This window comes from Podarcis gaigeae (genome assembly GCF_964106915.1).
Source record: "Podarcis gaigeae genome assembly, chromosome: 10".
NCBI classification, from domain to species: Eukaryota; Metazoa; Chordata; class Lepidosauria; order Squamata; family Lacertidae; genus Podarcis; species Podarcis gaigeae.
This window is the reverse complement of record NC_139686.1, coordinates 24081244-24108544: the sequence shown is the minus strand read 5'-3', so window position 1 is coordinate 24108544 and position 27301 is coordinate 24081244. Positions and strand designations below refer to the sequence as shown.

Here is a 27301-nt window from a genome sequence, read left to right as displayed (position 1 = left end):
TTGTGGGAGAGAACAAACCATAACAGTCCACTTGCCGGAAGTACTTAATATAGGGCCAGCTGGAAGAGAGGAAGTTCTTGACCTGCATCAAAGAGTAGCTCCCCCTCGGGGTTCCACTTGGGCAGTGCTGTGGTCCTAGGCCCTACCTGGGCATCCCGACAGAAGCATCTCCCCTGGATCCCTTTAATAGGATACCCCGTTTTCAGGAGGGGCAGGCAGAGGCTACAACCTCTCCTCTGTCCAAGATTATGCCTACCCAATGCCCAAACTGCCAAAGTCGTGATGATTGCTATGAGGATGGTGAAAATCAGATGGGAGGAGCCAGTTAGCCATATGGGAAAATTCCAGCCTGAATATGGTGACCGACAAGGTCCATAGCAAGGCTGTTCAATGCAACCCACCTGAAAAATTGAGAGGGCGGATGTGTGATCCAGCGACAGTGGCTGCCAAGGCCAGCCATGAACCCTCTTTAAATCCCTTGGGAGCAGGCCCGAACAAAGCCAACAGGGCCAGCCGTGTCCGCCCCTGGAGTGGTCTGCCCCCAAGCCTGCTCACAATTGGCCAGTTGTGAAAGCAGGCTGAATCCACTTCCTGGGTGGCAAGCTCATTCCAGGGACATCCTTTGCAGGAGGAGCACCTTCCCACAGCGTAAATGGGTGAGTGGATTTGTGGAACTTTCTGCCTCAGGTGTCAAAATGACTTGGTCATTTTGTGCTTTGAACTGAGAGAGGGAGTATTTACCACATTTTTTGCTCTATAAGATGCACCAGACCATAAGACGCACCTAGTTTTTGGATGAGGAAAACAAGAAAAAAAATATTCTGAATCCCAGAAGCCAGAACAGCAAGAGGGATCGCTGTGCAGCAAAAGCAGCGATCCCTCTTGCTGTTCTGGCTTCTGGGATAGCTGCGCAGCCTGCATTCGCTCCATAAGATGCACACACATCTCCCCTTACTTTTTAGGAGGGAAAAAGTGAGTCTTATAGAGCAAAAAATACGGTATTTATTTAACAAAAAATGTTTACTGCTTGAATGAAAGAGAAAACTTTAAGCAGCATGACATTTGCTGTTCCATCTGAGGCAGAAAAATATCCTGGCTCAGCCCTCTGTTCTATGGTCAGTGACAAGAGAGCCAGACTGTCCTTCACCCTCACTTCTGCAAATGCAGGGAATTGGGCATGGAAACATCAGCCACACACCCCATGCCTTGAAGCAAATCTGTGCCTCCCTCAACATGGAACTGGGATGTTAAAAGGCCTTGGAGGCAACTCACAGAGAATGCTCAGTGGGAGGAGGATGAAGCAAAAGGAGAGGCTGCTATTCACTTAGACTTTAATACCTTGCCTCTTCAATCCAGTAGGATCCGCAGAGTGATTTACATCGCAGGTGAGCATCACAGACAACAAACGCCAGGACAGGATAAAAAAAACCAAACAAACTAGAAATAAAAAGGGCTGGGAATTTATTTATTTATATTCCAAAAGGGCTCAGCTGGCACCAAATAATTGTCAGCCTTGGCACCAAAAGGAATCCAATGGTGGGGGCACCACTTTGAAAATGTCAAGCCGGCGTCAACCTCTGGCATCTATTGGTAGCTCCTCCATTAAAATACTTCTTCTGACCCAGGACTAGAAGCAGTGCTGTGGATGGGTAAGATTAGTGATCCTTTTAAGATCCCGGAATATTTCACATGGGTTACAGAAAGGACTCACTCCCGGTAATACCTAGAGATGCCAAGGATTGAACCAATGACTTTTTGCATGCAGAGTAGATGAGCTGTGGCCCTCCCACTAAATACATTGTCCTTAGTGGTTTTTATTTAAAGCATAAAGGTAAAGGGACCCCTGACCATTAGGTCCAGTCATGGACGACTCTGGGGTTGTGGCGCTCATCTCGCTTTACTGGCCGAGGGAGCCAGCATACAGCTTCTGGGTCATGTGGCCAGCATGACTAAGCCGCTTCTGGCGAACCAGAGCAGCGCACGGAAACGCCGTTTACCTTCCCGCCAGAGCGGTTCCTATTTATCTACTTGCACTTTGTGCTTTCGAACTGCTAGGTTGGCAGGAGCAGGGACTGAGCAAGGGGAGCTAACCCCGTTGCAGGGATTTGAACTGGCAAGCCCTAGGCTGTGTGGTTTAGACCATAGCGCCACCCACGTCCCGTTTAAAGCATAGGAGCCTAGTAATGCCCTTTTCTGCCTCCTTAAGTTGCCTTTCCCTTAAACATTTGTTAAACAGATGCAACTCATTAAAACTCCCTTTAGACACAACAGTCCTATATCTACATGGGCAAACTCTGTCCACAGCGATACAAAATTATAAAGAGGCAACGGATGAGGCAACGATGTTACTTTCCCATCAGTCTTCGTTACACACAGACAGAGGCAAATAAGTTAAGCATGGATGGGAACATCGCATGTTGTCAGATGTCGAAATTCTGTTATTACTTTCTCCTCACATGGGTGGCAAAAGAAGAAGCTTTTCAGAGCTGGAATTTAAACACAGCAGACAGTACGAAACCGCATGAGAAGACTCTTGATTGTTTCCATTTGTCCACACAGAAGCCACATGGCAAAGCTAAAAGGTGTTCCAGCCTTGTGGCTTTCGTTGGACGTGTAAACAATGTGTGCCTCTTGAGCCCGAAGGAGGTGGCGCAGGGGTGTGTGCAGAGCGCCCCGCCTACCCCAGGGAAGGGGAGGATTAAAGGAAGAGGGCTGACCCTTCAATTATAAACTAAACTTGAAATATCTGTGTACATTATACTCAGACGTTCCTGCAAACTCAGTAAGGTCACCCATCTTTCCTCCCTGTAAGAAACATCCTGATCACTAGTGCTGGAGGGTGGAAATGGATAATAAATTCTTTAACCATATGAATGGAGATGCCTCTCAGGTAAGTCCATTATAATAAGCACTTTACTAGTTTCTGATTTTAGGGCTGACAACTTTTCGACCAGCTTTGATATGACTTCAACAATGGCTTGACCTTTGCAGAAATTCACAGGCAACAGGCTTTTTCTCTGTCCGGCGCTTTACCTGCTAATTTTCGCATATTAAACTGTTGTCAAATGCAGAGTTCCACAAGCAGGTTGGAAAGTTGGAAGGGCTGCCCAGTTCTGTGGACTTTAATGGGACTGGGGAGCAGAGCTCATGAGCACAGCACTTCCCCATTTCAAATATGGAGTGCCACAGGTTCTTGGTATTATTAGTCTGAATTGGTAGAGGCAGTGCTTTTTTCCCTTGGGGGTATGTAGGGGTACGCATACCCCTAAACATTTTGTGAATCTAAGTTTAGCTTCATTGAAGGGCGGTATTTCAATATGAGTAGGAAGATGAGAGTACCCCTAAACATTTTTTAAGGAAAATAAGCACTGGGTAGAGGAGTTACCGCATATACTTACGACTGCAGTGGAAAAATTCAGGTGAACATTTAATGTGTGGATGCAGTTATGCAGCAGGGTAATTTTAGACTTATGGGTTCTTCACCTCTTTGGGTTGTATTACATCACTTTAAAATGTGGTTGGTCTGCCTTGTTTTTTGGTGATCCTCCTGCTCCTTAAGTCTAGTGGGGGTCCTGGATTTCTGCCCCAAAATCTTGCCCTGATAGCATCACTGTCTGGTTGCTACCCATATATAGGTGCATGTATAGATGAAATGCGTATGCACTGGTGTTTAAAGATGCAATTTCGCTGGTGTATGATATCCATGTATTACATATCTGCTGTGAGCAAATGTAGGTGTAAGATCAATTATTTCCTGCAGGAGTCCAGGTGTCCATAGCTGACTGTAGTCCGTACACTTGTTCCTGTGGAGCTGGCCAAAGTTAGCCAGTCTCACAGAATTATTTTAGTAAATAGCTTCAATGAGGAAAGAATTAATTCAATATAATAGTTAGAAGGAATAGTAGAAGGAAGGGGTGGGTGAAATTCTTCTGAGTAATTTTACCAGTATCTTATTGACCTCTGAATTCCCTAGTTGTTCCTTGAGGAGGAATACCCTCAAAATTGCTCATGCTTTAGGTAAAATTTAGATATCAAGGCTGGGAGGAGCTGATTCTATTATACTGCTCCGAATCAGCTGAATCTGTAATTTTGTCATGGAATGAAGGTGCAGCAGGATGAGGTGGTATCACTTCAGACTGCAGGTGGGTGATGAATTTCTGGACTGCTCCAAATAATAGTAATAATAACAATAATAATAATAATATATATTTGTAAACTTTTTGCCTCTCAGTTGGCAAAACGAGTTGTCACACACACCCTCCCTGGAACAAACTCAAGTGCTCTAGACTCACAAAAGTCAGAATTCAAATCAAGGTGCTTCTATTCCTACTTACATGTCAGATTTTGCATGTAAGCAGGGTTCCACAAACACACTCGCCAAGTTTCCAGTGGTGACCATATCCTTTCATCTGGCAACTGCCTGCCCCAGTGCTTGCCTTGGCCTCATGCCTGTTGGATGCACTTGAAAGCAGCGAGACTTCTGAAGGTCAGTGCGACTAGAGGGATGAGTCCTGGGAGCAGAATCCTGTCCTGGATGTGGAAATTTGGATAAAGGTCGGATGCTCTTCCCTTCAGTCATATTCACCTATTGAAGCAGTGAGTCGCCCCTGGTTCTAAGCTGTCCTGGAGCTCAGCATGGCATTGGTTGAGACCATTCCCCTTCCCTCAGTCAGGATGGAGTAGGTCAGGTTTGTTTGAGACAATCATGCCAAGCCAACATTTGGGGACTTCTGAATATAAATGTTTAATACATATAAATTTGCCCTGAGTAGTTTCTGTTCTTCAGACATTTTCAGTGTCCAAGCAGACTTCTACAGGTGAAGTTCTCTTTTGTTTAGCTGTGGCCTATTTTGAGGAGCAGCTCCCCCCCCCCCCCATGGACTAAATTAATGTGCTGAAGTTAAAAGCGTCTTCTGAGTGATGGATTCTTGGCTCTTCTAGGGATAAAATTAACTGGTGTAAAAAAAAAAATTAAAAAAATCAAACCCTCATGGGTTGCTTAGATTTGCAAACAACACTTCCATGGATCTATTCAAGATTTTCCTCATAAAATTGTGCAACCAACCAGCAGTCTTTGGATCTCTTTGTGTCTTCACCATTTCCTCATTAGCAAGATTGTTCGTAGTGAATGGCTTTTATTAGAAGACTTTCCAGACTGTAGACTTTGGCCCAGATGGTTTGAGTTTGTCCCATGCTTTTTTCTTGTAACACATGTTTATGAGAAAAGACTTATGGTCAACATTTGCGTATGTATCATGCAGGAATCCAGCTACATTGAAGAAAGCAAGGCCCAGAATGATGCAATCTCCTTGATTTTCTCCCTCAAAGAAGAAGTTGGAGCGTTGGCTAAAGTGCTACGCATATTTGAGGTATGTGTTTTGCTAAGCCTGTACGGCAAGAGAAACACGGCTGAAATTTCAGAACCAACACCTGGCTCTCAAAACTGCAATCCTGATGCATTATTCTTAGCTGTTGAGTCCAGCGCTACCGCAACACCACCTCTGCACCCCACACCCCATGTAGTCATTGCATGCATGTTAAAAAACCTCTGGGGAAAACTCTTGCATTATGCCATCATATCATTCTTCATTTTCCCACTCCCAGTTCATATCATTGGCTGAGAAAAGTGGAATGCCATGACATCACAGCACAAGGCAAATTCTACTAGATATTGCAGGTGCTGGAATTAGATGTACAGCTGCTGTTTTTAGTAACAGCCATTGTCAGGGGTTCAGGAGCAGAGGCACAGGAGTGGGCGGAGATGGAGAGCGAGGAGGAGGAATCTGAGGGGGGTGGAGGCAGTGACAGCGGTCAGAGGGATTCCACGAGCCTCTCCAGCGAATCGGAAGATTCACAGAAGGGAGCGCCGATGGCCTGGGCAAGGGGGGTGCCAAGGGGGAAACCCCAGAAGGAAGGGGCCAGCGGGGACTCCCAGAGCAGCAGTTGGAAATCAGGACCAGCTTCCCCACCAGAGCGCAGTGGGGGGGAGGAGTCCCAGGAATCGGGACCAGTGTTCTCACTACCAGAGAGAGGAGATGAGTCAGGATTGACCACGCCTCCATCGGAGAGCGGGGAAACGGTCAGGAGGAAGGTTACCGGCTGGGCGTGCGCGCCAAGTTCAAATGTACAGGCGAGCGGCACAGCAGGTAGCCCAGATAGGGAGCCAGGTCCTAAAGCCCGCCGGAAGGAGGGGCAAGACTCAGGGGGGTCAGTGTCAGAAGAGTCCAGAAAGGAGGAAACCCCAGGGGGCAGGAGGACCCAGAGGAGGAAAGAACAACGGAAGAGGTGGAGTAGGGCTAGGATCTTAAACTGGTGCGGAAGGGGTGATGAGTCAGACGGGACTTCGCCGATCTAAGGTTAAGATGTAGGGCTGCACGCTCTGGCGCTGGAATGGAAACCAAACTTCAATAAAGACCTTTGTACATTACATCAACCTGGCGTTGGTCCTCTGTGAGCTGGGACCTAGAGGCAGCCCTGACAGCCATGCACTTGCTGCCATGTCCATGGGTCCCGTCCATTTCCCCTCTCTTTGAGAAGAAAGGAACATCTTCAGTATGGGGTGTACTTCCAAGTACAGAGGATCATGTATAAAACTTTGCTGATATCGAATTTGTATGTGTTTTAAATAACCATGCAGGTGACAGCAGACTCAGCAGAATCAGCAGAATCATATAGTCCAACCCCCTTTCAATGTAGGAATCAACGACTTCATGATCCTTCTGCTGCTGGAGACAATTTCTAGTATTCAGTTGTTATTTATTTGAGTAAACACAGGCCTAACATCACACTTACACCAGAGGAATTGGCAGTGACCAGTACAGCAATCATAGGGTTGCTGTGGATAGCTTGATAAAAAGGTTACTCCTGTGTGAGACATCTTTCTTTTTATTAAAAAAGGAGTCAAATTCCATGTTAGAGATGATCAGAAAATAAAACTGCCAATACTATAATGCTTTTGTACATGGAATGACCACACTTGGGATACTGCATACAGTTCTGGCACATGTGGTGGGAGTGTCCCCAAATAAATTATCTTGATGGAAACACTATTTATGGAAGTCGGATAACCACAAAACAAACTGTATTACCCACAGAGGGTGTTATTAACAGCTCTTCTTGAATTGCTAGTAATGTGACCCAGGACAGTCTCTAGGTGACTTACAATCAAGTTTTAAAATATACAAAATTCTTTAAAAACATACAAAAATCACTATCAAAATTGAACACGTAAGGCATAAAAGCATAAAACCAGCCTACGCAGGGGCAGGCGAGGAGGAAAAGACTTATCAGCAACCCAGAGAGAGCACTAACAAAGCCTTGACACAGCTGGATCATATTTCATCTGATGCTTAAGAGAAGAGGAAAGTATTAACCTGATGCCAAAAAGATGCCAGTGCTGGCGAGCCGGGCATGACTCACTGGGGAGAGCATCTCATGTTAAAAGCCCAGCCTCTGTGGTTTCATTTGTTTTCTTTAAAGAACATTGAGTCTCCTCTTAAAAGCAGCTCATCTGAGAGGAATAGTTCTGAACAGAGAAACTGTTGTGTAATAAACTACTGGCAACTTGTTTTGTATCTGGGGGGAAATTAAATTAGCTAGCAAGTGAAAGGGAAATATGGAGGGGAAATACAAGTAGAAAAAGTTATACATCCCAAGACCACTTCTGTTTGTTAACCTGGGAAAAAAATAATGATTACCCAGAAGAATGGGAACCATAAATCCCTTTCCAGCAAAGTAAAAGTTTGTGTGTGTAATAATTGCAGAACTGGTTTCTCCACAGTTGATGCATCTTACTCAGAACTCATCTGTCTATCAAGCATCCCGAAAAGAAAATGCAGTTGGTTCTGAGTTGAAAAATTGAATTTTTGCCGGCTCCTTTAGTGCTAGGCAATGACTAATTGCCCAAATTGCATTGGCAGGTGTGGGGAACCTCCAGATGTTAATTGAACTACAACCCCCATCATCTCCAGCAACCTTGACCAATGGTTAGGGATGATGGGAGTTGTAGTGCAGCAACATCTGGAGGACCAAAGGTTCCCCACACCTGCTATATGCAGTGGGCAAAATGTACGTATAGAGTCAAGTCAGATATGTAACTCTTAACAAAGATTTCTCTGCCTCCTCTCCCTTCTGTTGAGCAAACATAACTTTAAAACAGTTATCGTTCTCAGTATTTTGGATGTGCTTATAAAAAGCAATATTTACTTTGGTCAGTGAAACTACCCTAGCTACCTTCAAAGAGTCACGTCTGCACATTTGGCAAGCGAGTGGATGGTCACATCATTTTCGGAGGGGAGTGGTGTTTGTATATTGATGCAACTGGCATAGCCATTTGCTGCAGGAGATCTGTTTAGCCCAGATAAAAATTAACCCTTCCATTACTCTGATGAGGGGAATGCGGGAATAAACTCATTGTTAAAAGTGATGCATTTTCATCAGGGATCAAAACAGATGGGTGGAGTAAAGGTAAAGGGTAAAGGGACCCCTGACCATTAGGTCCCATCGTGACTGACTCTGGGGTTGCGGCGCTCATCTGGCTTTATTGGCCGAGGGAGCCAGCTTTATTGGCCGGCTTTATTGGCCGAGTACAGCTTCTGGGTCATGTGGCCAGCATGACTAAGCCGCTTCTGGCGAACCAGAGCAGCGCATGTAAACGCCGTTTACCTTTCCGCCGGAGCGGTACCTATTTATCTAATTGCACTTTGACGTGCTTTCGAACTGCTAGGTTGGCAGGAGCAGGGATCAACAACGGGAGCTCACCCCGTCACGGGGATTCGAACCGCTGACCTTCTGATTGGCAAGCCCTAGGCTGTGTGGTTTAGACCACAGCGCCACCTGCGCCCTGATGGGTGGAGTACATATTGCTAAAAATTCAGTTACGGAATTGTGTAGGGCCTCAGATGCTATAAGTGAATGGGGAGGAACAAATGGTTTTGAGGGCAGTCTTTTCATTGTCTTCAGTAGAAGACGAATGTATTTTATAATTGCGAAAGAGCCATAGCTCAGAGGCAGAGCATCTGCTGTACATGCAGAAGGTCCCAGGTACAATCCTGGCATCTCCAGCTAGGGTTGGGAATGAGCCCTGCCTGCATCTCTGGAGAGCTGCTGTCAGTCAGGGCAGACAGTGCTGAGCTACATGGACCAGTGGACTGGTTCAGTATAAGGCAGCTTCCTATGTTCTTAAAAGGTGGCAAAAGGTTCAAACAACGTGCTTGATAATACTATCATTAAGAACACAGAGACAGCTCTGATCAGCACAACACTTGGTTACCATGCCTTGAAAAAACATTGAAGAGGTTTACCATGATGGATGTGAAAGAAGACGTTTTAATAGCAAAGTAGCTACAGATGGGTTTTATAGCGCATCCCCTTCCATTTCACTAGCTGGGAATCGGGGTCATTCCAGATGAGAGAAACTGTTGACTTAGGAAATTCACCCACTTTCCAGAGCATCCTGGAAACAGATGTTGGTGCTTATATAATGTGGGCAAAAAAGAAAAAGAAAAAAAGCTTTGTTCATTGACATATTGTTGTACAGGATATGGGAGGTGACAATTCACAACTTCATGTCTGGTTTACTTCAGCTGATGAACATAGATTCAGGGTGCTTCTAGACTCTGTATTTCCAAGCTGGATTCAATAACATGCTAGCAAATTTAAGTTCAGTTAAAGCTGATAATGGAGCATGTGCGCAACTTCCTCCTCCCTCCCCGTCATTTTTTTTCCGCAATAAAGAAAAAGTTAGGGAAATGCACTGGGAAGTATGGGGTAAAAGTTGCTTGATGCAATATTGTACAGTGGTACCTCGGGTTACATACACTTCAGGTTACATACTCTTCAGGTTACAGACTCTGCTAACCCAGAAATATTACCTCAGCTTATGAACTTTACCTCAGGATGAGAACAGAAATCGTCCTCTGGCGGCGCAGCGGCAGTGGGAGGCCCCATTGGCTAAAGTGCTGCTTCAGGTTAAGAACAGTTTCAGGTTAAGAACGGACCTCCGGAATGAATTAAGTTCTTAACCCGAGGTACCACTGTATAACTTCCCCATAAAGAAATGAGAATGAATTCTCTGTAAATAGTCAACATTGTCTAAGAACCCTGAAAATTTTGACCAAACAAATTGGGATGAATGCTCAATAAATAGGTCACCTGAAAAAGGCTAGGCTTTTTTTAAAAAAAGGTAAAAATAGTGCAGTGGTTCAACAGGCCTATATACCTTCTTCTGCTTCTTTTACTCGGTTTACAGAATAATGCATCCAAGGAACCCTGAAGTAAACGCTGTAAACACTACAGTGGTGCCTTGGTTTACGAACTTAATCCATTCCTGAAGTCCATTCTTAAACCAAATCTGTTCTTAAACCAAGGTGCGCTTCCCCTAATGAGGCCTCCCGCTGGTGGTGCCCTTCCACCGTTTGGCTTCCGTTCGTAGACTGAGGTAAAGTTCGCAACTGGAACACTACTTCCAGTTTTGCAGAGTTCGTAAACCAAATGTTTGTAAACAGGATTGTTTGTAAACCAAGGCACCACTGTATTTTATAATGGAAAACACTCTCTTTTGTTTTATAATTGTAAGCACTCTGAAATGAATTTATATGCAATTAGTTGCAAGTTTAGTATTAGGCACTAGGTGGAGTATGAGTACTGAAACGCTATTAGGATTTCAAAAACTTACCTAGCTCTAAACAGCTATAAATATTTTGAATTAAACCAATTATTAGTAACAGAGAGATCACGTTTATTTGTTTGTTTATTAAATTTATATACTATCCTTCAACATAAAATCTCAAGATGGCTTGCAGAATAACCACAGAATTTTAACAACCCAATGACCTGTGGATTTAATTGAATGTTACTAAATGTTGTTAGGGAAGCCCCAAAACAATTTTTGTAGCTCATTTCTGTACATGTCTACTTGGAATTAATTCCAGTGTGTTCAGTGGGACTTATGAGTGAGTACTGCATTAAATCTTTAGACCGCAATCCTGTACACACTTAATTTGGAGTTAGTGCACTTACCTTGGAGTAAATGCCACTGAAGTTGATGGGGTTTATATCTGCATAAGATGTATGGGATTGCCCAGTGAATCTTTGAGCAAACCTCAAAGGGCTTATCACTCTTACCTTTTGCCCCATGCTTTCTAGGCACAATACTGTGCTTTAAAGTTCCAGGTTCTAGTAATAATAATATTATTATTAGCCCTGGCACAATTCCCTTTGAAAACCCACTCTTTAATGCTGAATTGGAACAAAGAAATCCGACTTGTCCACAAATTGCTTTTTGCTCCATTTCACTGGCAAAGATCAGCTTTCTGCAGGGAAAGTGCCAGGGCAAAAAAATACCCACCCATGCTCAGACACTTTCTAGGTCCTGTGCCTAGAAACACAGCTCAAAAGAAAATCTGGATGAGCCCAAAGAAACACATAATGGATACAGATCAGCAAATTAATTGTTACTACGGCCACATTTAAATGACCATGATACCACTTTGAACGGTCATGGCTTCCCGCAAAGAATTCTGGGGGTTGTAGTTTGCTAAGAGTTGTTAGGGGACTCTGGTGGTGCAATTTTCAGAGTGGCTTGACATCCTGTCCCTCATCGCAGGGAAATCTGGGAATTGTAGCTATGGGCAGGGGAAAGTTGTTCTTCTGAGAACTTTCAGCATCTTTCACAACCTCCTCCTTGTGTGGCCTTGTGGCTTTCAGAACAGCAATAGGCACTCCTTTAATCTCTCTATTTCCACAGCTTCAGCCATCTGCCCCTTTCTGGCGCCCTGCAGTCATTCATTCTGCTCCGCGGCGAATCCAGGGACTCTCACATAAGAAGGGTCAAAAAGAGTTTCATTCTGCCCTCTACTTTGGCCTCCTTGGTGGTGGGTGCTGAAGCTTTACTCTGGCACCGAACCCTAAGTGGTGGAGATGCTGTAACATTTCTGGCTGTGGCTCTTAAGATGTGATACAACCAAGTGTGATGCTCCATAGCCCTTTGCAGTAAAGACAAATACACCTCCGATATAAAGCCTTAATCTCAAAGATGACCCAAGGAAGGTTCCTTGCTGAGAGCAGGCTGTGACTTTTTGAGCCTGGTCTCAATCATCATAAATCTTGCTGGGAGTAATTTTAACTTTTTCCTATCGCTGGAGCCCTGTAATGATTTGTGAGCACCTAATTAAATAGCAAACACAAAGCATTGTCTGTGTGTGATGCAGACCTTTAGAGAACTAAAACAACTTGACCTCGGGGAGCAGCCTAGTTAAATGCATTATTTGCATCGAGACCAGCTCAATTAGGAGAACATCTTTCCTGAGCTGCAGGATTTGAATGCACTTCTGACCTTTTCAACTTATTGTGTTGGTATCTGGTCAAACATTTTAAGTTCATCTGTAGTGTCCACTGCTAAGAACTCAGAGAAAGGCACATACAGCAGTGCTCACGGCAAGCGATGGTGGGGAGCCACTTCAGATGTCTGTGTCAGTAATGCACAAAGGTCTGCTCTTGAATCTATTTAAGGTTAAAGTACCCAAAAAACAGCATTTATCATGGCTCTTCTTGGAGGTGACTGTTTTATATAATGACCATAGTAGTGTTTTCAACACAGACCAAGCAGTCCTCTTTTTTTTTAACAAAGAAAGAAAGAAAAGAATTTGTGCTTCTGGCATGCGGTGAAGATTTAATTGCTTACAATAGTCACTTGATAGAAAGAAGAAGTTGCTCAGGTGGCCAGCTAGGCATTACTGAAAAAGAGGATTTGTATCACAACAAGGAAAGAATGGGCATAAAAGTTGCATATTTAGGCAAACATATCCTCCAGCATTTCTGAAAATGAAAATAAGGATTCCCTATCCATACCCAGTCCATTGTTTCGAATCTTAGAATTGGAAGGGACCCAAGGGTCATCTAGTCCAACCTCCTGCAATGCAGGAATATCAGCTAAAGCATCCATGACAGATGGCCATCCAACCACTGTTTTAAAACTTCCAAGGAATGAGAGTCCACCACCTCTCGTGGGAGTCTGTTCCACTGTTGAACAGCTCTTACTGTCAGAAAGCTTTCCCGAATGTTTAGTCGGAATCTCCTTTCTTGCAACTTGAATCCAGTCCTACCCTCCAGAGAAGGAGAAAACAAGCATGCTCCCTCCTCCATGTGACAGCCCTTAAGATATTTGAAGATGGCTATCACATCTCCTCTCAGTCTCCTCTTTTCAGGCTAAACATACCCAGCTCCTTCAACCATTCCTCATAAGGCATAGGTTCCAGACCCTTGATCATCTCGGTTGGCTCCTCTGCACACGATCCACCTTGTCAACAAGCTTCTTAAATTGTGCTGCCTAGAATTGGACACGGTGTTCCAGGTGTGGTATCTGACCAAGGCAGAATAGAGTAGTACTATTACTTCCCTTGATGAAAATAGGATTCAAATTTAGAAAATATGATGCATATTGCCATAGTGGGGAAGACACCAGGGGACTTGTGTGCCTGCTCAGTCTTCGTAAACATAGTGTGATTTCTTTTTTTTTTTAATTGTGCCGTGAACTACCCAGTGATCCCAGCCACTTTCTAGGCCACCAGCCAAAATTGTGTTTCATTTTTCATTATGTTACCGTCTTTGTTCCAGGAGAAGGGGATAAACCTGATCCACATTGAATCCAGACCTTCCCGGCTGAACAAAGATGAGTACGAATTTTTCATCAATCTAGAAAGCAAGAACATCCCAGCTCTTGAGGGAATCATTCATACATTGAGAGACGACATTGGTGCAAATGTCCACGAGCTTTCACGTGAAAAGAGGAAGGATGCCGGTAAGGAGATATTGTTCAGAATAACAACATTCCTTCCCTACAGCAAAGAGGTTAACTGCCAGCCCTACTGTATACCTGAAAGAGCATCTCTGCCCCCATTTGGCCGGGGAGGGAGGGATATAAATAAAATAATAATAATAATAATAATAATAATAATAATAATAATAATAATTGTTATTATTATTATTCAACCTGGACACTGAGGTCCAACTCCAAGGGCATTCTGGCAGTTCCCTCACTGTGAGAAGTGAAGCTACAAGGAACCAGGCAGAGGGCCTTCTCAGTGGTAGCACCCATCCTGCGGAACACCCTCCCATCAGATGTCAAGGAGATGAGTAACTATATAACCTTTAGAAGACATCTGAAGGCTTTGATTGAACCACTTAAAGACACTATGAATAGAATTTTAGTGGCTGGAGTGGTTCCGGCTTCCTGGAAAGATGCATTTATTACCCTGATTCCTAAACAAAACTGTGACTTAACAAAGACTAAAAATTACAGACCGATTTCACTACTTAACTGTGACTATAAATTATTTGCTGCAATTTTAGCCAACAGGTTGAAAAAGGTTTTAAGTGAGTCCATAAGGACCAAGCAGGTTTTCTGCCAGGTCGACAGGTGAAAGACAACATAAGAAATATAATTAATTTAATCGAGTACCTGGAAGTAAGAAATGAAAAACAAGCAGCTATAATTTTCTTAGATGCTGAGAAAGCTTTGGATAATATCTCTTGGTCATTTATGATCAAGTTGTTTGAGAAGATGGAGATAGGTAATTCTTTCTAAGCAGGAATTAAGGCAATTTATACTGATCAATCTGAAAATATACTAATAAACAATATTCTTTCTGACAAATTCCAAATAAGAAAAGGTACTAGACAAGGCTGCCCCTTAACTCCATTGTTGTTCATTTTGATGTTAGAAATATTGCTTCAGCATATAAGGAGAAATAGGGAAGGAAATTAAAGGTATAGAGGAGTTGTGCAAAGTCTACAAATTAAGGGCATTTGCTGCTGATGTGGTGTTAACATTGGAACAATCTATGGTAAGTGAACCCAAAGCCTTAGAAGAAATGAAAAGGTTTGGAGAAGTGGCAGGTTTCAAAATAAATACAGATTAAATCAAAATGTTGGTTAAAAACATGGATTAGCACTCGAAAAAGGCCTTAGAAAAAAATGCCTGGCCTAAAAATAGGTAAAAAAGTAAAATATTTGGGGATTTGGCTGATGGTGAGGAATCTCAATTTATTTCAAGATAATCATATTAAACTATGGAAAGAGATTAAGAAAGAATTGGAGATTTAGGGAAGGATGCAGCTTTCACTGTTAGGCAGAATCTCAGCCATTAAGATGAATGTACTACCTAAGATACTGTTTTTATTCCAATCGATCCTGGTTGCAAATAAGTTAAGTTGCCTCAAAGAGTGGAAAAAAGATCTCTAAATTTTTCTGGCAGGGGGAAAAGCCATGAATTAAACATAAAATGTTGATAGATGTAAAAGAAAGAGGAGGCTTTGCCCTGCCAGACCTACAATTGTATTTTGAGGCAGCATATCTGTGTTGGTTAAGGGAATGGATCATATTGGAAAATGCAGATATTTTAGATTTGGAAGGCCATGATATAAAATTTGTTTGGCGTGCATGTCTTTGGTATGGGAAAGCTAAATGTGTAATGTTTTAATTTTAATTTAATATATTCTTACTGATCCTTCTAGACTTTTTGGGACTATCATTGATTAACTACAGAGACCAGATATTGTGGGATTGTTAGATACATACAGCAGGGATAGGGAACACCTGTGATGCATTTGATGTTTTTGGACTACGACACTTATCAGTCCCAGGCAGCATGGACAATAGTTAGGATTGATGGGAGTTGTACTCTAACAACCTGGGTAGTAATACAGGTCCCTCGTCCCTGGTTTAGATGTAGCTGGAGCAGCTATATCTCCTTTGACTCAGATGGTAGGAGGGATGCTTGAGGAGTTTGATTTCTGTGAATTCCAGTGTAGACTTGATGTGATCCATACCTACTGGATTAATTTGTTGATTAGAAGATAATTATCCTTCTACATTTTTGTGATACAGTTATTGGCTAATAATAATAATGATAATACCCAAGGTTTGGGTTCAGCTCCCTTTTACCATCAATGTAAGGGCTGTTGAACTTGCATAAGGGAAAGAATTGTGCAATATGAAATCCAACACATCGGTTGTGCCAGCAGTTGCATAACCAGTTGTTGCACAACAGAATGTATTGGGGCTACAGCAATTGATTGGGCCACCAGCAGCAAGAAGCATGTTAGCCTACTGCCGTTCTGCAAGAGCAAGTCCTTTTGCAGCTAGCACACTGCCAAGGGTCTTTAACTTAGTGTGGCATTGTATTCCTCCCTCATGGTATTAAATCTGAATATAAAATATGTTTGTACATTGAGCTGTAACTGTGTGATTTAAATATGTACAGTGGTACCTTGGGTTACATACGCTTCAGGTTACATACGCTTCAGGTTACAGACTCCGCTACCCCAGAAATAGTACCTCAGGTTAAGAACTTTGCTTCAGGATGAGAACAGAAATTGTGTTCTGGCGGCGCGGCAGCAGCAGGAGGCCCCATTAGCTAAAGTGGTGCTTCAGGTTAAGAACGGACCTCTGGTACAAATTAAGTACTTAACCCGAGGTACCACTGTATATTGTAACAAACCATATATTTAATGACGTACTTTGGTATGTTCTTAATGTGGATTGTTTAAAAGAATTGCTTATTTGTGGGAAAACAGATCAGAACAGACTTATGAACCTGTGAAGTTTGCACAGGTTGGGAACACGCTGATTCATCCATACCTAGTCAGTGGCAAATATTTGCCCACAATCCCTGTGCCAAATGGTTCAGATATGTGCCATATTCACAAAGACATAACCCAAGGGCCCAAATCAGACCAGAGGTCCATGTAGGCAAAATTCCTGTTCCCAAGAGTAGGCACTCAGAGAAGCCCACAATCAGAGCATGAGTCTCATCACGCCACCTGTTTGCGTTCAGAATTTGTCACTTATGGATTCCTTATTCATTATATGGAAATAAATATGCACACAGGAGTAAGACAATCACCTGGAGGTAGCTTTTCTATGACCAGTGCAGTATTCCATGAGTGTCCACATGCAGACCCTTCTCTATGTCTCATACACATGTACACATATCCAAATCTTAATGCCCTCCTGGCTTCTCAAGCAGCAGATGTGATCTTAATAGGATTTCAGTTAAGGTTGGCTTAAAATGCTTTAGGTCTGCTGCCTCGTCTTCCTTCCCGGGAGCAACATGAAAGGGTAGTAATATCATCCTGGAATAAATCCTTATAATCTCCTTACCCTTCCCTTTGTGTCCTGTCCATGACATTGCATTGAGAAAAAGGAAAATATTTGGAGCCCTCCATTCAGGAAAGGGGCAAAATGTTATGGCTTGGCAGGGAATCACAATCACTTAAAAGTGAAGGTTTAATTACTTTGGGGACTGTGTGGGTCTGTGGGGGAGGGGAGGTTATCTTGCTTCATCTTTCTTAATTATAATTTGGACCAAAAAAGAGAGAGAAGAGGGTTGTACTTCTCTGTCATTTATAGCATCTTATGGCATGTTCCCTTAAACATAAGACCCATTGAAGCTGTTGGGTCTTAGTTTCAAGTCGACACAGTTAGGATTGGGGTTTACAGAAAGCTGATTCACACAGCCATCTTGTATATTGCAAAGTTATCATAAGCAGCCAACCTTCCCATAAAGCAATGCAGAGAAAGGTGCTTGGAGCAGCAGCTTTCAAACAGGACGTCACCACTCCTCTGTCTCCAATCTGTGTGCCATTTTAAAAACCGAGCTCCTCCAGTCTAGAGGGAAAAGCTTTCTCCAGACTAGCCATGAGCTGTACTCAAGATTTGTTATCGGCCAACGAAGCCACGGTGCCATTTGCTCACAAGCCTTTTTAATATAGACAAAAAGTTCAGAGCCCCCTAGTACTCTTGAATAAAAGAATTAAATATGATTCTGTTTCAGTGGGAGTTGGGAGGTAAAGACAATGCTTTGCTGTCCGGAGACAAGTGAGAGGCTTAGAGTCTGTAGAAGCCTTGTTTGTCAGGACCCTGGGGCTGAGCTGAGCAGTTGGCTATGTTTTAAAAGGCTCCAACCTGGGCCTAGGACCGACAATAAATTTTAAAGCCCTGTCTCTGACCCCTCCCCAGAACGGGCAGAGTTCCACAGAACCTCTGAAGCCCTCCGGTTTTGTTGCCCCCTCATATAAATAGCTGATTAGCATCCTATTAAGCATCTGACCCCATGTTAAATTGGCCACTACTTGGGTGTTCACCGCAGGACCATAAAACTCTGCTGTTCCTCCTACAGACAAATCAATATTTATTACTGATCAGCCTGCATTTGCTCTGCAGAGCTTCACAGAGGGTCAGTGTTGCAACAGCTTGCTCTGGCCATTCATTAATGGCAGCAGGAAGAGACAACATGTCTGGCTAACTGGGGAAGGAGGAGAGAGCCCAAAAGAACATCTCAGCAAGAGGATAATGTGATTTTCTATTTTTAAAAAGTATCTCTTGGAATGCTGCTGTTGTTTGCTCTTTGTGGCCAATGGTTCCGGCATAAGCTGGGCAGCTGAGCCCAAATTAGCCCTTGTAACAATTTATTTGCCCAAAGCCCCATCTAGTCCTGGGGTGGAGGCCTCCAGATGTGGTTGGACTCCAACTCCCATCATCCCTTTGGTTATGCTGACTGGGGCTAATGGGAACTGCAATCCAGCAACATCTGGAGGACACAAGAATAGCGAAGGCTTTTCAAGCACAGCCTTAGTTTGCAATCCTATACCTTTTTACCTGACTATAAGCCCCCACTTAATTTTAAGTAGACCGGGGATGAATACCTTGAAGCCTTTAAGACATTGTTGGACAAAATCAATGGCCACCCACTGAGCCTCTTGGGCTTGCTGATCAGAAGGTCGGCGGTTCGGATCCCCATGACAGGGTGAGCTCCTGTTGCTCTGTCCCAGCTCCTGCCAACCTAGCAGTTCAAAAGCACGCCAGTGCAAGTAGATATATAGGTATCACTGCGGCGGGGAGGTAAACAGCATTTCCGTGCATGCTGGCTTCCGTCAGGGTGTCCCGTTGTGCCAGAAGTGGTTCAGTCATGCTGGCCACATGACCTGGAAAGCTGTTTGCGGACAAACTCCAGCTCCCTCGGCCTGAAAGTGAGATGAGTGCTGCAACCCCATAGTTGTCTTGGACTGGATTTAACTATCCAGGGGTCCTTTTCCTTTTACCTTACTGTGATTGCAGTATTACTACATCCAATAAAGAGAGGTCTCCTAGCTCAAGGGCAGAGCACATGCATTGCATGCAGAATGTCTTGAGCAGATTCAGTCCTTAGCATCTCTGCTTTATCAAGAGCCCATTTGCAGAGTCTCTTGGACACTTCTGGGCAGGACAAACCAACGGGTATATGCCTCAGCACTGACAGATGCACATAGAAGAGCTCCAGAGGTTCATTCAGAAGTGGATAGCTCAGTTGGTTAGAGCGTGGTGCTGATGATGCCAAGGTTGCAGGTTCGATCCCTGTATTTGGCAGCTTCATATCTCTGCATTGCAGGGGGTTGGACTAGAGATGACCCTCAGGGTCTACAGTTCTATGGTTCTAGGAATGTAGTCCCTGAAACTGTGGGAATCCCTCTTCGCATCCAGCCTCCATGTGCTAGAATGTGCGCAATGTGGCTAAAAGTGGCTTTCACACAAGGCACCTATTTATTTCAAACCTTAGTCTTCCAGCTTCCTTCCATCACTGAAATGTGTTCTGTGGGGTTCACAGATGGCCTCCCATCCAGTCACTGCCAGACCTGTCTATCAGCTGCCTGTCTCCTGCTTTCAGACCATACCGTGGGATGTACCTCTGAGCAGCGCATAAAGATTGGGCACATTGGCCGGCTGGTTAGCTACACAGTCACACTCCTCCACAATGCTGTTATTAACAGCAGGAGAGAAAGTTTGCTCTTTTTAAATTTCCCATAAATCTCCTTGCACAGGTGGAAATCTGAGTTGCTTATGATGTTAGAGGTATCCACCCATTGCATTTAAGGGGTGTACAATCTGTGTGCCTGTGTATGCCAAACCAACAAATAATTGGCTCTTTAGTGCAAACGCTTGTATGCGTGTAAAGCCAGCTTGTGCCTGTGTTCCTTGTAGCGTGTGGACAAGCTTATTGTCAAAGGTCTTTAAGAGATACCTACAACTCCCTAAAGTAAACAGAACTCTTAAGTAAGAGAAAGTGTGTGTGACTGAGGCAGTAATATTTTGCTTCTGCTGCCCTCTAGTGGTACGATTCATAATATTTCTTAGCTTTTAGGGGAAACACATTTCAATATCCTTCTTGCTTTATTGCTGTATGAAGTGTCGTATTTTAATGGACAGAGGCTATGTAAGAGACAGAAATTCAGTGCACAAAGCTTTTCTTATATGCCATGTAAATGCCAAAATGTCATCCTAGGCAGCTTTCATCAACCTGGTGCCTTCCAGATATTTTTGGCTACAAGTATCAGTCACAGTCAGCACAGCTGTAAGTTAGACTTTTACATCAAAAACAAAAAAAGTAGGCTTGTGACTCCATAAGCACTAACTGATTCCTTGCGCCATCAAGAAATATGCTAGTTCTTAAATGCCATAAGACTCAGTATCGTCAATGCTTTGAGTGCAAGTATTATTATTTCCTAGCATTAACATTAAATAAGGGCTAACACTTTGCTGATTTATATTTGGCGAACACCATAGCTCAGTGACAGAAAGTCACTGAAGGGAGCCAGCAACAAGAAGCTAAAGACTATTCATGTTTTCTTTCCTGCTGTCTAGTTCCATGGTTCCCGAGAACGATTAAAGAACTGGATAGATTTGCCAATCAAATTCTCAGCTACGGAGCAGAACTGGATGCTGACCACCCCGTAAGGCAAAAAAAGTCTTTCTGTTTACATCCTTTTTTTTTTTTTAAAAAAAAATGATGTATCTAGTCCTCATGAGCACAAAGAACAACTTGAAAACATAATTGGTGTGCTCCAGACTGAGACATTTAAGGCTTTAAAATCAAGGCACCCTTTTCTTCCCCTCCCTGCCTTTGCTTAGCATTCAGCCTAATCGAGAATTCTGAAGAACCTGAAAGCTCCTTCACTGTTTTGTGACATTTTTTCTTGGTCTAATAAAGGTAATGCCCTTCTATGGATTCTGGATCTTTTTTTCTTGGATGCTGTTGGGGTTTTTGTTGTTGTTGATGATTACAGCTCTGTTCAAAAACCCCATAGAGCTTCTACCAGCCAGTGCAGACAACAGTGAATTAGATGCACCAATGGTATGATTTGGTATAAGGCAACTTCCTATGTCCCTAAAAACTTGGGACAAATATTTTCAGAATGAACCCATGATATATTATAGGAAATAATTCAGGGTTTTGTAATGTGTGGGTAAAGTGTGGGAGCCATAAAAATACATGCCCTTACCCCCCCCCTTGTAGTCTGAAATGATGCAGTCCCAAATTAGTACAGTTTATAAAACTGGGACGCAGGTGGCGCTGTGGGTTAAAGCCTCAGCGCCTAGGACTTGCCGATCGAAAGGTCGGCGGTTTGAATCCCTGCGGCGGGGTGCGCTCCCGCTGCTCGGTCCCAGCGCCTGCCAACCTAGCAGTTCGAAAGCACCTCCGGGTGCAAGTAGATAAATAGGGACCGCTTACTAGCGGGAAGGTAAACGGCGTTTCCGTGTGCGGCTCTGGCTCACCAGAGCAGCGATGTCACGCTGGCCACGTGACCCGGAAGTGTCTTCGGACAGCGCTGGCCCCTGGCCTCTTAAGTGAGATGGGCGCACAACCCCAGAGTCTGTCAAGACTGGCCCGTACGGGCAGGGGTACCTTTACCTTTACCTTTATAAAACAAAAATGTGGAGCCACTCCAAAGGCTACAATTTATTCTAGGCCTATGGATGCGGCTCTCTGGCAGGTAATTTTTTTTTTTTAATGAATGAAACACACAATCCCAAAGCAAGTAAACAACTTGCCTTATCCTTTCAGGCTAATAGCACCTTGTTCTGATGTCAGGAGAGGAAGCGCAGCAGCCAGGATTTACTGCTATTAATTCAACGAATGCAGGATACTTGCAAATAAATTACACTCAGTGCAGCAATTTTTTTTTAATAAAAAATAAAATTGCAGCTATTACATTAATTGGGGCGGCGTGATTTGTCTTTCACTAGATGTAGTTTAATCTGAAATGAGCTATGTATTCTGTACAGTCACTTGGCACACAAATATTTGGCAGAGTCCTAGAAGAAAAGCAGGGTGAATGGAGACTCAATTGCTCTGAATGATTGGATCAAAGAGTCCTCTCAGGATGAAAAAACGGCGCAGTAGTTGAAAGCAGGACAAAATCATCAGCCAAACAAAACCTCAGTGCACTGACATGAAAGCTGTATCCTGCATGCATGAGCTAGTATTAATTAGATAATGAGACTTTCCTTCTGGATTTTTTTGGGGTTGGGGAACCAAGCTGCAATTAGGTAATTTAGGATGTGAAGAAGCAAGCGAATCTGGAAACATCACGTTTTGTCTTCGGTGACTGCAGTGCAGGAAACCCTCAGGCCAAAGCTCTTCCTCTTCCTCACCGAGCACCTGTAACTTCCCCAATGCTATAGGCTGTGTTACAGTCAACAAAGCTTTGTGAAGTATCACTGCCATTATTCTACATACATTTATGGCTTAGCACAATGGGCACCATCTATATTTCTTGTATATTATTTCCCTCCGACCTCATTGCCAACATTTCTTCCTTTCTCCCTCACTCCATGTGGACCTGTCAGTTTAGGATAATCTTCACACATTTGATGAAATAGATTCTAGTCCACAAAAAGTTACGCTTTTATTCGTTTTTAAAATGTGTATAAGGTGCATTTTGTTGCTTCTGCACTTCTTGTTAAAACTGCATTTCTGTTTTGACACTCACAAACCAGTGCTTTTTATTATTCTCTCCCCCCATCAGGGTTTCAAAGATCCTGTTTACCGGGCCAGAAGAAAGGAATTTGCAGATATAGCTTACAACTACAGACAGTAAGTGTGAAAAAGACAAGGGACAAAATGTATCCTAAAAGTCAATGTATTAACTGTGATGAAATGGTGTGTGGGGTTGGGGAGTGCGCTCATTCTTTGGATAATGCTGAAATATGTCTGGGGCACTGAGGATTTAAATATACATAGCATCGTGACGCTGGATTGCCTCTACTTAACCAGTGCTGTCAATGGGTCTCCATCCTGACAATGCAGCAGTCCCTTTGCAGATATATTGTAGGATCTGGGCATATATAGAAAGCCCTTCTGACTCAGCTAGAAATGGTGAATGAGAGTGTTGCATACTCCTTGAGTTCCTGCTGGTTCTTCTCCAATTCTCATGGGACGAGTACAAAAGTTATATTGGGGCTTGGGTGCGAATGAGGAGGACAGGCATTTGACCCTATCCTCAATGTAAGCTAAAAGTCTGAGGACCAGGAAGGAAGGGGAAGAAGATGGAGAGGAAATGTCTGTGTAGAGAGTGGGTTACTCCAAACCTGGTATGTTTAGCCTGGAGAAGAGGAGATATGATATCCATCTTAAAATATCTAAAGGGCTGTCACATGGAAGATGGGGGCAGGCTTGTTTTCTCCAGAGGGTAGGACCCAAACCAATGGCTTCAAGTTGCAAGAAAGGAGATCCCAAAGAAATGTCAGCAAGAACTTTCTGACAGTAAGAGTTGTTTGACAGTGGAATGGACTCCCTCAGCAAAGGTTGGGTGGCCATCTGTCATGGATGCTTTAGTTGACATTTCTGCATTGCAGGGGGTTGGCCCAGATGAGTCTCAGGGTCCCTCCCAACATTTCTACATTTCTATGATTCTGTGAACGCCAAAGTGTGGCTTGATGCTACATAGATGAGCCCTGTGTTCATGCTTCTTCCCTCCCTCCTCCTCCTCATACAGTGGACACTCGGGTTGCGAACATGATCCATGCGGGATACACATTGGTAACCCGCAGCAGCGCTTCTGCGCATGCACGGGTTGAGATTCTGCGCCTCTGCGCATGCACTAAGCGCAATTTAGCGCTTCTGCGCATGCACAATTGCCAAAATCCGGAAGTAACCCGTTCCAGTACTTTCAGGTTTCAGCAGTCCGTAACTCCAAAAAACGCAACCTGAAGTGTCTATAACCCGAGGTATGACTGTATTTTAAACATTTCCCAACTCACTTCCAAATGAACAACAAATAAGCATAGTTAGCCATCTGTTCGGTGGGTGCACAGGCAGAGATTCATACTACTGTTCAAGTGTTTCATAACTATATGCAAACTTTAGTGTACTTTGTGAACTATCCAAAGAAGGATCACAATGGATAAAAGACTCTGTTTAACCTTTACCGTCACTTGTTGGCTGTCTTTGAGTAGAAAGGCAACTTATTTTCCATGGGTAGCATATACAAGAGGTTGAATACCACCTACTTGAACACACAGAATCATAGAATGGCAGAGTTGGAAGGGACCCTGAGGATCATCTAGTCCAACCCCCTGCAATGCAGGAATATGCAGCTGCCCCATACAGGGATCAAACCTGCAGTGTTCTTAGGTGAATGGTTTGCTGATAAATTAAAAGTGAGCTGGGGAAATCGGAGCACTGCCATGTGGACTCAGGGCTCAGTCACAGCACCAAATCTGAACTGTCTGACAGTCCAGATGAAATTGGCCAGGAACCTTTTCACCAAACCAATTCTTTTCCCCAAAGTGTTTATTTTCCCTTGCTGGCTTTTCTTTCCTCTCTGTGCTTAAATCCTCCTTTGACTGCATTTATCCTAAAATTGCAGCTTACCGGAAATCAATTGGATTCAGATGAGGACCAAGCTCTGGCCTCGCAAAGCTTTGTTATTTAATGGCACTCGCAGCATCAGAGGCAACTACAAAGCCCCAAGCGCCAAATGAAGCAGCGCCTCTTATGCTCCCGCCATTAAACAGGGGAGAGATGGGGAATGTGCACAATGTACATTAAAGTAGAAGCTGTAAACAGCATTGGAATAATTCATCACTCGTGGTCTTGATCTCATACTCTGTGACTGTCATTCCTGGCCCAGCTGCATTGTGAATTTTTTAATGGCTTGCTTCCCCTCCACTGTTTTGCATGAGATGGGGACGGGATGCTGAAGAGGCAATATTCATCTAGAACTGATTTTATGCAGCACCTCTCTAAGGGGTCCTTGCCAACCTCTGTCCTGCTTCCACCATCCCTTCCCATTGCCCCTTTACCCTTCTCTGCTGTTCATGAGAGCCATAGGCACTCCTGTCCTGGTTTGCAGGTTTCCTTAGGGTAGGATTCTATTTGTAAAGTTGGCCACCTGCCAACAGGCACACTGGATCTGCCCCATCATGTGGCTGCTCCCAAGAGCAGGACTCCAGCATCACACCTAAGAAGTTGGCCAAGGCAAGTGAATGCCAGGGCCCAGTGACCTACCTGTGTGAGTCTGTTGCTGATTCCAAGCCCCTTGAGAGTGGTAGATGGATGTGAGTTCCTCACTGATACCCAACTCTTCTGACCACTGTGAAGGGCAATGCAAACTCTAGACCTGCCTTCACCAACTGGATACCCCCCAGGTGGTTTGGACTAAGGCCAGATGCACAGCATGCATTTAAAGCAGATGGCCGCCCTCAAAGAATTATGGGAACTGTAGAACTATAGAATTGTGGAGTTGGAAGGGACCACGAGGGTCATCTAGTCCGACTGCCTGCAATGCAGGAATCTTTTTGCCCAACGTGGGGCTGGAACCCACAACCTTGAAATTAAGAGTCTCATATTCTACTGTCTGAGCTGACTACTTTGTGAAGGGGTAAGCTACAGTTCCCAGTTCTTTGGGGGAAGTCATGTGTTTTCAATGTGCTTTAAATGTATAACATGGATGTGACTATAGCTGTCATGAGCCCCAGCCAGCGCACCATGACTTCCTGTTGAGCCTTAAAAGAGGCTTAGGTAGCAATGTTAACATGGATAGAAATTATTCCCCCCCTTCAACCCTACCCTGCTTTCCCCCTCCTTTTAAAAAATTATCTCTGCATAACCAAGGAATGTATATTATGAAAATCATTCATAGTGTGCTTTTTTATTATGATACTATGTTTTATACTGCCTTATTTTGCTGTGAAGTGCCCCAGTGACCATTTCTGTTGAAAAGCATCATAGATATCTCTAGATAGATAGATGATAGATAGATAGATAGATATAGATAGATAGATGATAGATAAAACAGATTAAAGCAAGAGATTGTAGAAGTTGTGAAAGTGAAATGGTAGCGTTCCCAAGGCCCACACAGAAAAGGATGGACAATTTAGGATGGTGCTCTGTGAGCCCCATTTTTTTCCACCACCCTCAGGCATTCATGCTTATCTCCTCCCCTCTTACACCCCAGTTTCCCTCCCCTTCCCCTTCCCCTCCCCACCTCACCTGCCACCCTGAGCACTAGTCTATTGATCTTGGCAGCTTTCAAATTGGTGTCTGGCGGTGCCTTAAGCCTCTGCTCTTTTCTCCAGGCCCACGAAGGTGGCCTAAGGATTAATTAGAAAAGGTCAATGCTATAGAAACCACAGTGGTCCCGGTTCCCCCTCCCTCTAATTCAAAATCACGTTTAAAGCTCCAGAGATCAAGGAGGACTGGTGCAGAGACACAGAAAATTGCACAATTATTGGGGGGCTGCCATCAGGCTCCGGCTAAAACGAAGGGGGTAGGGAATGGTGGGGTATCGCTTGTATTTCGACAAAGAGCCTGGAGCTCTAGAAATCCCTCGCATTATCCCAGCAGCGCCTCAAACCCTATTAAATTGCTGGAAAAGACTCTTTGATTTGGGGAGGGCCGCCTGTCCATTTTTGAAATTATTTTCTGAAGAATCAGCCTCCCTCCGCTTTAATGTCAAGGCAATAAAGTGAAGCAGGTCAAAGGACTCCCTTCTGGTTCGAGGCAGAGCCAGACTGACAGCGCGCTAACTGTATGGAGGGCAGAGACAGATTTGCTGTTCCTGCTGAGCCATTACCTCAGCTGACTCTGAGGGCTGCAGAATTTTAGGGCCAGGGGAGATCTGAGGGGAGAGCTAAGGCAGCCCCTTGATCCTATGGCCAGTCCTCTGTGGCTATAGCATGGCTTATATATCAGATCAGCGCTTATCCAGATTTTGAGAGCTGTGTGGAGTGAGAACAGGACAAAAGGCCCAGTCTTTCTGCCTGTAGAATGAAAAATGAGGCGGGAGATGGGGGTGCATGTCGCTGTGGTTTTCGGAGCTGAATGTGCTTGGTAAGAAGGGTCAGGAGTGCCAAAATATGGGGGGCAGCTAAACCCCATCCCACATATTCAGTCACAAGACGCGGTGCACACATACCATGCAATGACCACCAGCTTTTCAGGGGAGGGCAGCCCCCTCACATCTGTTACTGGGGGCCTTAGAGG

General features: G+C 44.0%; 1 protein-coding gene across 4 annotated transcripts in view; it reads left to right on the top strand.

Moving 5' to 3' along the window:
• PAH (phenylalanine hydroxylase) overlaps positions 1-27301 on the top strand; it is a 40337-nt gene that overhangs the window by 2132 nt on the left and 10904 nt on the right. For 2 of the 4 annotated variants that reach the window (XR_014555640.1, XM_083700713.1), the window contains exons 1-5: positions 2488-2890; positions 5262-5369; positions 13615-13798; positions 20677-20765; positions 22842-22909. Coding sequence is in view for 2 of the 4 variants with exons in the window: in XM_083700713.1 (XP_083556839.1) it covers positions 2846-2890; positions 5262-5369; positions 13615-13798; positions 20677-20765; positions 22842-22909 (494 nt within the window). In the remaining 2 variants the exon portion in view is untranslated. Of the gene's footprint in view, positions 1-2487; positions 2891-5261; positions 5370-13614; positions 13799-20676; positions 20766-22841; positions 22910-27301 lie in introns of those variants that run through there. The other 2 variants (XR_014555639.1, XM_083700714.1) reach the window with 1 other exon arrangement.